Source organism: Primulina eburnea, chromosome 9 (assembly GCF_022965805.1).
Source record: "Primulina eburnea isolate SZY01 chromosome 9, ASM2296580v1, whole genome shotgun sequence".
NCBI lineage: Eukaryota > Viridiplantae > Streptophyta > Magnoliopsida > Lamiales > Gesneriaceae > Primulina > Primulina eburnea.
In genome coordinates this window covers 17,512,023-17,521,735 of record NC_133109.1, presented here as the reverse complement: position 1 = coordinate 17,521,735, position 9,713 = coordinate 17,512,023, and the positions used below count along the sequence as shown (strand labels likewise).

At 32.9% G+C, this 9,713-nt stretch overlaps 1 protein-coding gene across 1 annotated transcript; it reads right to left on the bottom strand.

Annotated features, from left to right (window-relative positions):
- Positions 1-5,037: 5,037 nt before the first annotated feature.
- On the bottom strand, positions 5,038-7,820 carry LOC140840766 (G-type lectin S-receptor-like serine/threonine-protein kinase LECRK3). Its single transcript, XM_073207933.1, has one exon. It carries the CDS (start codon positions 7,818-7,820, stop codon positions 5,424-5,426), a length of 2,397 nt encoding a protein of 798 aa, XP_073064034.1. The 3' UTR covers positions 5,038-5,423.
- Between the last annotated feature and the right edge of the window lie 1,893 nt (positions 7,821-9,713).

Here is a 9,713-nt window from a genome sequence, read left to right as displayed (position 1 = left end):
TTATAAGCAAAGAGGATTTTATGAAAATCTTCTCATATCTACAAAAAGTGTTGATATTACTCACTTTTTTAGTAATACTCAACAAAAAGGAAGTTATAACTTCTCAAAATTCATTATCAAAAAGATTATATCTATTGAGGAATGGGGTATATCTCCATTAGTTGAAAAAGAATTTTATTCCGAACCTCATAAAATGAGTTTCAAATTCAATTATTGGGATTACGTTGAAAGTTTTAATAAAACTTTATTTTATGAAAATGAAAAGAAAAAACATACTTGGTTTCTGAATATATGTGAAAATATTTTTCATCATACTATTCCAAATTGGTTTTATATATGGTGGAAAATATTTGGTCCATCTGCAAAGATTTTGCCAGAGATTTTTATAAAACCTATGAACACATGGTTAAATGTGTCTTTATGCATAAAGAAATCCTTTTCTGAACATTGGATTGACGGCAAGACTCTATGTCTATTCTTCATGGAATTTGGAATTCCATGGATCTGGAGATGGCAACCAGAATTTGATTATACTGAAGAAGGCATCCCTTGCTTAAAAAGAGTCAGTTATACTAAATTCTGGGATAAAATTTTACGAGAAGATCCAGCAACTGGAAAACTTCATGGTCATGAAACTCTTCTAACTATGGAGGAAAAAAATTATTTATATTAGAAAGAAGTTCATCATCAACAGGAAAAGAAAAAGACTCTATGAGTCCCTTCAAGATTTTGACTCAGAAATATTCTGACATCTATTCCAAAGAAAAGATGATTGAAGTTTATATTGAGGAGATGAAAAAAGATTTATACTCCAACATTGGATGTTCAGATTCAAAATCAGATAAATCAATGGCTTCTGAATCAAGTGAAAATCAATTTATTCATTTAATGAAGATGCATGATGCTCAAGACCCTGAGGATGATATTCCTCAACTTTCTCAAATAAATGATATTTTTGAGAACTTGAAGAATTCTTTGAAAGAAAATATTAAAGAAGATTAAAATTGTCAGAATCTGAAGATGGTGGAATATGACATCTCATCATGGCATATCGTGACAAAAAGTGGGTAGAATAACACTGTAGACTTTTTGAATTTATAGCATGTTACTATTTGCTTTAATAAAGCTTGTACTATTTACTTTAATAAAGTATTGTACTGTTTTTATTTTAAGATGGAATCCGGGGTTTCATGTCCGGCTCTTCTATCTATTTATAGGTTAATTCTGTGTCTTTAGAGGACAAGGTCGAGTGTGCTCCCCTCTCTACTCTCTCTTGTACACAACTCTTCTGAAGTTAATCAATAAAAGTTTGAAGTTCTGTTTACAACCTTGTAAGTTTACTGTTTTTATTTTCTGTTTTATTTACTAATTTTTTAATTTTATATTTCAGAGATTAGCCTGAATGACAGGCTAAAGCATTCGTGCTAAATTATTTTCCTTACTATGACATGATCTATATTTATGTGAAACTTGGAATCAGATTGATATAATAAAAGATTTATTTAAATTTCTGGAATTTAATGTAATATAAGAGTCTTTGGTTAAAACATAAGGTTAGAAGATGAACCAGGAAATGGTGAACACAAGGTTCGAGTTTATCCAAGAAAAATAAATTCATGTTGTAGCCCTTCACCCTGCTTAGCCGAGAAATGGAGTTTAAGGCGTTTATGGGTGATTTTTTTATGAATTTATGATTCTTTGGGCCCTCGATAAATCCTCTGTTGTTTAATTTCTTTGGAATATCTTTCGTAAATCCTTTTATGTTTTGTAAAATTCCAAATAAGAATCTTATATTCATTATTATTCTGGAGTTTAAATTTCTCCTTTTCTTAGCTCAATTTGAGTTGAAGATGGTATATAGGCTGGAAACCAATAATCTCCATGTGTGCGAAAGCCACTAAGGAAAAGTTTAGTAAAACAATGCCACGTATCAAATTCATCTTTGATTTCAAGCCTCAGATGGTATCAGAGCCATGGAAATAGTCTGGTTAATAATTTAGCACTTTTTATTCAAATGAATATTTTCAGTTTAAAAGAAATTGTTCATAACAGTTTAAATGAAGAATATGATTTACCTGAAAATTTAGAATTATTGAATAAATGGACTATTCCTAAGATAAAATCTAAAATGATCTATAAGGTGGGAACCTTTGAAAGAATTGGTTTTAAACAAGTAGTTAAAACTACAGAATCATCAGTACCTCTTCATAATGAAGAAATGATTATTAGATTGTTAAATAATAAAGATATTATGCCTTATATGAAAAATTATAAATTTATTCATATAAGATTAATTCAAATTGCTTTTAGACCTTTAACCTTAGAAGGTTTACCAGAAAGCTTCATAGCAGCTTTAAGAGATGGTAGAAATTTGAATTGGAAACAATCCCTTATATATGGGAATAATTCAATCTAGTCTGGCTCATGGTCCAGTATATTTTGATGTTTATCCAAATTTATCTTTATCTTTATCTGATATTAATGTATTAGATTCTTTAACATTAAATGTTAAAACTCATGGTTATAATTATACTCCAGGAACAGAAGTCATATGTATCTGTTATCGTATTTATTATAAACCATTATTCACATTGAATCCTATGTGTAAAATAATAGATAAAAAAATTAAATGAAACTATTCTTATAGAAACTAATTTTAATAGATCTAATATTACAACCCGTAGATCTATAAAATGGGAAGAAATTGAATTTCCAGAAAATTGGATAATTGAACAAGCTGTTCCAAGAAATCCTATAATAAATAGAGATTTACAACAAGTTATTCAAAATAATGAAGGATCTGTTCAAATACAGTTTAATAATGAACAAAGAAGATTATTACCATCTTCTATATATGCTAGATCAAGATCTAGTCATTCTTTTATTTCACCTCTAGATTATATGGTAGATATACCACAAACTTCTAGAGCATCTACTTCTCAAGTTAGAGAAGAATTAGAATCTACTAATACAGTAGAAGATTTAATTATAAATCAAAATAATATTGTTCATAAAAGTAACTTTCAAAAAGTTAGAGAAACTGATACAGTTTCAGAAATGAATTTTAATATTTAATGGATAGTAAATCAAAAATTGATTTTACTAAAGGATCTTCTGCTAGAGCAAAGATCAATGCAGAATTTTATTTACCCAAATAGGAATCTTTCAGAGATTGGTACTTTAAAAGTTTTTCTGAAGAAGAGTTGTGTACAAGAGAGAGTAGAGAGGGGAGCAAACTCGACCGTGTCCTCTAAAGACACAGAATTAACCTATAAATAGATAGAAGAGCCGGACATGAAACCCCGGATTCCATCTTAAAATAAAAACAGTACAATACTTTATTAAAGTAAATAGTACAAGCTTTATTAAAGTAAATAGTAACATGCTATAAATTCAAAAAGTCTACAGTGTTATTGCATAATAATTAAAATTAAATAATCATTAAATAATTTTCTTTAATTAACTTATTAGTTGATCATTTCTAAACTCTTCTAAAATATTTTATGAGATTCAACATAGTAGTAGTTACTATTACTAGTACTATTATTTAATAATTAAATTCCAAATTCACTAAATAAACAATTGTGAACTCATTATAATTCTGATCGACGATCCGACAACAACGATGTACAAATTATACAAATTTTGTTCAAATAATGAAAATTGAAAATTTCAAAGATCATTGTCCATATTTGAAAGTTGTCAGTTTTGTGAACTTTTTCGTCAAAACAGGTCGTTCCACTCTCATTCTGCAATTAGCAATTAAGTTAACTTCTATTTATTTCATCTTATGGAATCAACTTATAAACTTCTTTATAAGAATTTTGTTTGATCTTCATCAAACTTAAGTTGTCAAATTCAACTCCTTGAACTTTGAATTTCTCAACGGGAAAACAGAATCCAATATTTGTGTGATTTTCAGTTGTTCAGGGACACACCTAGCTGTGAGTTTATATCTCCATGTGATTCAGGATAATATTTTTTTCTTATTTGGTCTTACACTAGTTAAAATCATTCTTTTCATCAAAACATTGAACAAGAATGTCATAACTCGTTTTTGATTGCATCCATCAGATAATGTAAAAGGCTCTAATATCATCACCCCATTATCCTCTAGGTATCACTGATAGTGCCTACAAGAACTTTAATTTATGGTTAACATACAACACGGTCCCTTCAACTCATATATCCTGATCGAATTCGCAACCATTGGTATATCGAAGGTTGCTTGTGAATTCGATAACGATATGATGTATATTTGAATACTGATATTTACATAGTTGTGTGACTAGGAAAACGCATTTTCCTAAAACACATTTCTTTATCTGGCCAGAAACTCCTCCCACTGTTAACTCATTAGATCGCATATGATATCTTGACTTGTAGACAAACGGTGAATCTCTGACTACAATGTACTTGCTCCTACGTAGTTTGAAACTACACTCAACCTCGCCACCTGATGATCCTCAGTAGAGTTGGTAAACAGATCAAAATGCATGCTAGTACGTAGAGCCTCTACATTTTCCCGGGTCAAATGAGTAATGATATACAACCATAACCACAGATTATTCAACTCAACAAGTAATAACTACTTGGACAGTCCAAGAGACGATTGTTCAGTAAATCATCAAATGATCATCCAAATATATGAATGAACATCTTCATACCTTTACCAATGAAACATGGTGTTTACATGACATATGCTAGCCTCAAGCTCAAGCGACATTTATCTTTATTTTAGGCGGCTGATTCGACTAAGAACCTGTTTAGAATATATGATACACTTCTTAATGTGTTCCATGGTCTTACATTGAGAAACATCTCCTTTGATATCTATTATATATTCAAGTACTTTATCTATGCTGCCAGATAAGTAAATGTCAAACGATCTTTCTTTCATAATTAGATAAAAATCGTAAAATATTATTAAAAAAATTATCGTTTTATAGAGTCAATAAAGCTCAATCCATAAGTTGGCTAGTTGGATACCAACTCTAACACATTTTCATGTTGTGGACACAGGTAATATAATGACCCAAAAATACAGCTTATTTAATTATAATTTCTAAGAAAACAGCCGAGAGCCGAAAACCTGAAAATGAAAGATGCAAATTATATACGTTTAAACCGTGAAAGAATATATGATTATTTCAGTGTAACTTCTTACAAGTGCAATGATTTTGTATGAAGCTGAACAAAACAATAACATCTCGTACATAGAGAAATTATACCATGTTTGTATGACAGAAAACAATCAAGCAACATGCAAATAGTTTGGAACTGAGGTAAAAAAAGACAAACTCTAAGCCAACGTTCAACACAAAATACTACTTAACTGTGGCGGTGTAAAAGTGACAGCAAGAATAATCACAGATTTACAAAGAACAAAAGAATCCATCTTTTTCCAAGAAAAGAGGGTGTATCTAAATAACGAAAGATTCAGGATGTGGAGGATTAGGCACATCGATTGCTCCTTCAAGCATTTGCACCACTCTCTTCATATTAGGCCGCAATGATGGATCCTCTTGAACACACCAAATGCCTATCATCACGAATTTCTTGAATCGTTTGATATCATCAATGGCCTCCTCATCATTTTCCGTCAATAGCTTTAATGTCCCTGTTTCATAACAATCATAAGCCCAATCAACAAGAATCACCTCTGTCTCATCCTCAACATGACTTTCGACCTTCTTTCTGCAGCACACAAGCTCGAGCAACAAGATTCCAAAACTGTAAACATCCACTTTGCTTGTAATTGGCATATTTCTAAACCACTCCGGAGCTACATACCCTCTGGTCCCTCTGATCGCAGTTGTGGTCCTTGTCTGATCAGTCATCAAAAGCTTGGCTAATCCAAAATCCGATATTTTTGCTGTGAACGATTCATCTAAGAGTACGTTTTGAGGCTTTATATCACAGTGTATGATTTGGATGCAGCATTCTTCGTGCAAATAGCAAAGGCCTTTCGCAGTTGCAATTGCAATTTGCACTCTTCTGTACCAACTGGGCTTCGATTTCTGGAAAAGAAAGCTTGCTAATGAGCCATTGCTCATGAACTCATACACCAAAAGCCTGTTTTGGCCTTCCACACAGTATCCTAGTAACTTGACTAGATTTTTGTGGTTAGTTCTGCATATTGAGCTCACTTCGGCTTTGAATTCTTTCTCCGTTTCTGTGGCGATCTTTTTCAGCCTTTTCACAGCAATTACTTTGTCAGTTTCATCCTTCAGGGCTCCTTTGTACACTGTTGAGCAAGCACCTTGACCTAATTCTTCCTTGAATCCATTTGTAGCTTCTTGTAGCTCCTTAAAACTAAAGCTTCTCAAGTATTGTCCTGGAAGATTTGAATATGGACCAAGATTATTTGGTTCTCTTCCTTTTAAATGAAAAGCAAACCACGAGATCGATGTAACTAAGAATAGAAACATTGAAATGCCAAACATAACGGATAATGTAATGATCAGAGTCGATCTGCTGCTCTCATTTGTTTCAGGATTACGGCTAGAAGTGACTGCGGTTGTGTTATCTCTCCGTATTTTTATCAAAGTCTTTCCATTGAAATTGGATTTTTTTTGTCCGTTCGAAAAAGGGAATCTCTTCTTCCAGCAATTACGATTTTCGTAAACCACAGCAGCACAAAAACAATCATCAAGGCAAGCCCGTCGACACTGATCCTCTTCCATTGATCTGTAACCCATATAATCTCCCGCAACAAAATCGATGTTGAGCAATTCTTCGAAAATAAAGAGTTCCGATTCTTGCGACTGCTGATCACAATTAGGTAATACGAAATTCGGTTTGCATCCACTCATCCTGATGTTTGAATCCATGGGAGAGTATCCATCAGGGCAACTACAAATCGGCCTCTCCTCATTCCCTGCTGTGCAAAAACTGTTGAAACCACAGGCACCCGGAAAGGTGGCTCCAACAAATAACACACATATATCCGGAGGAGAAAAATCCAAAATGGACCACTTCATCTGCCTTCCACCTGTTGAATCCGCAGACTTAGGATAGACATAGTGTCTGAAAACTCCATCATATTCCAGTATTGCTCTCTGATAGATTTGGCCAGTCCAAACCCCATTGTTTGACAAGAACTCGAGTATGCTACCATTATTTGCTGCAAGAAATATGTAGCCAGACTGGTTGAACATCAATCTGCTTCCAGGGTCGGTATTGCTCGTCGACCAATATGTATACATGTTGTTATCCATAGGGAAGTTTTTGGACTGTAACACAAGTTTTCCATCATCTCGCACCATGCAAACGAATCTGCCCACCGAGAAATTGGTCTCTGAATAGCTTGATATTAGACTATTGCCTTGATGAAGTATCTGGGTAGGCAACAATGTATCGGTTGGATGATCAAAACTCTGCCACACTATATCTGAAGTATTGAGAGCCAACACAAAGTTACCACTGTCAAGCATGGCACCATAGGCAACCCCACCTGGTCCTGATCTAGCATCATTCAAAATCAGATTGCCTCTTGCACCATCGAGTTCAAACCTTCCATCTGTAAAAAGCTGGATCCTTGATCCTTCTTTGGATGGATTGCCACGATTAGCAGACCAGACTATCGTTTTCTCGGGTATTTTGTCGAACCAGATAGCTAGCAAGTAGCCTCCGTCGGGCACAATCCTCTGGAAGCCAAAAGCAAATTCACCAGACGGTGATATCCATCTGGAATTTGTGTTTCCAGCGATTAAAAAAGAACCCAAAGTAACATTGCTGTATTGCTGGGCAATAGATGATAATGGAAGCAATATGAATATTGTACAAAACAATATTCTACAGAAAAATGCAAAAGCCATTTGATTTGTGATCACTTCAACTCAATATTAATTAAGGATGTTTAAATAGGAAAAACTTAAATCCATTAATTTTGCATGGACCGAGCCAAAGTGGACTAATTCTTCACTGACAGAATTCACAACACGATACTTAGAAAAAGAATGCAAATGCAATCAACAAAATCAACGTTATTAATTGCATGTGTTTTTTTCCATTTTAAAAAACCAGCAGCTCCATCTTTGAATTGGTAAAAATTGGGGGGAAAACGCGTACGTAGGAAATACGAGGCGATGCAAAGTCAGTCAGCTTTCTTAAAAAGAGTGACCCACTCGAGAATCCACTCTTCATGTAATTAATACATAAAAATAATTCATATTACATTATTTGTTTCTTACGAAAAATGTGTTATTTAACAAAATAAACTTAATGAGGAGGTATAGAAGGACATCACGCCTATGAATATCATTCGAAATTTTACCTTTTTATTTTTTATATAGAAAATCTAATTTTTTATTTTTAATTATCTTGTATTATATCATAGGATATTTTTAATTATCTTGTATTATATCATAGGAAATATAGAATAACCTATCTTTATTTTATGGTATGTCCAAAAAAAAGATCATAGCGCTATAATTCAGAAAATTATCATAAAAAATCACAAGTTTGAAAATTCCGAAAATTATGTTAACTAAATAATTATTTGATTAATTATGAAAAAATTATTATTATAAAAATATTCCATGGCTCTGATACCATCAGAGACTAGGAATAGTTTTGGTTTATGATTTTGCACCTTCCAATTTTTATGAATATATTTCGTATGAAAGAAACTGTGCATAATAATTTAAATGAAGATGATTTATCAGATAATTTAGATTTATTAAATAAATGGATTATTCCTCAGATAGAATCTAAAATGATTTATAAACTAGGAACCTTTGAAAAAATTGGTTTCAAACAGATAGTTAAAACTACAGAATCATCGGTACATCTTCATAACGAAAAAATGGTTATTAGATTTTAAACTTTGATTTGTAATCTATGTGGGACTAGAGTATTACAATCCCCTCTCCTTCGCCTGTCCGTCGATCCACCAGTACCAGGAATCTAGAGATGACTCCTAACATGTTCATGATGTATCACTTCGCCCCCAAGATTCAGTGGTACGGTGGCCCCCATTCACGTAGCATTTTCTTCTGCATAACACTTATTTCTCGTTGTTCCTGCTCGTAACAATCTCTGATACCATTCTATAACGCTCTGAGTCAAAATATGCACTTGCGCGACTATACAATGAACCCGTATAGCAACTACTTTGTATCCGTCATCGCTTTATGAAAACAATTAATTCAAATTTTTATAGAAGTTCATTGTAGTCTGTTATAAGTCATTTTAAACTTTGATTTTTAACCTATGTGGGACAAGGATATTAGAATTGTGATACCCCCAAGAATGAAGAGATCTAAGACTGTGCAAGTATGAGACTCTGCGGTTGAAGAAGACTTAAAAAAATTTTGATGGGTAATAATCATACCAACAATCTGCATCTTCTTTTCGGGAGCTCATAACTTAAAAACTCTAAATTTAAGCGTGATTGACTTGAAAAAATTATGGGATGAGTGAATTCTTGAGAAGTTTCTCAATGTGCATATGAGTGTGGACATAAGTATTCTGGAAAGACTCATATTGATATAGTAAGACAATCGTTTTATCTAGGATGTTACAATGGTTTTGCGACACCAGAATTGTAAAAAAAAAACACATTATTCATCCTACTTGCAATCTTCTGTACATGCCCTCATTTTCATCAGCGACTTCCAACCTCAAGTTATGGACTCCATTCCCACAACTCCATTGGTTCATTCTTCCTCCAAAATTCTTTGTTTCTTGATTTCTTCCACACACTAAAA

Bases quoted from the DNA above. Each gene is read 5' to 3' on its own strand.
- LOC140840766 (XM_073207933.1), bottom strand. From the start codon at position 7,820: ATGGCTTTTGCATTTTTCTGTAGAATATTGTTTTGTACAATATTCATA.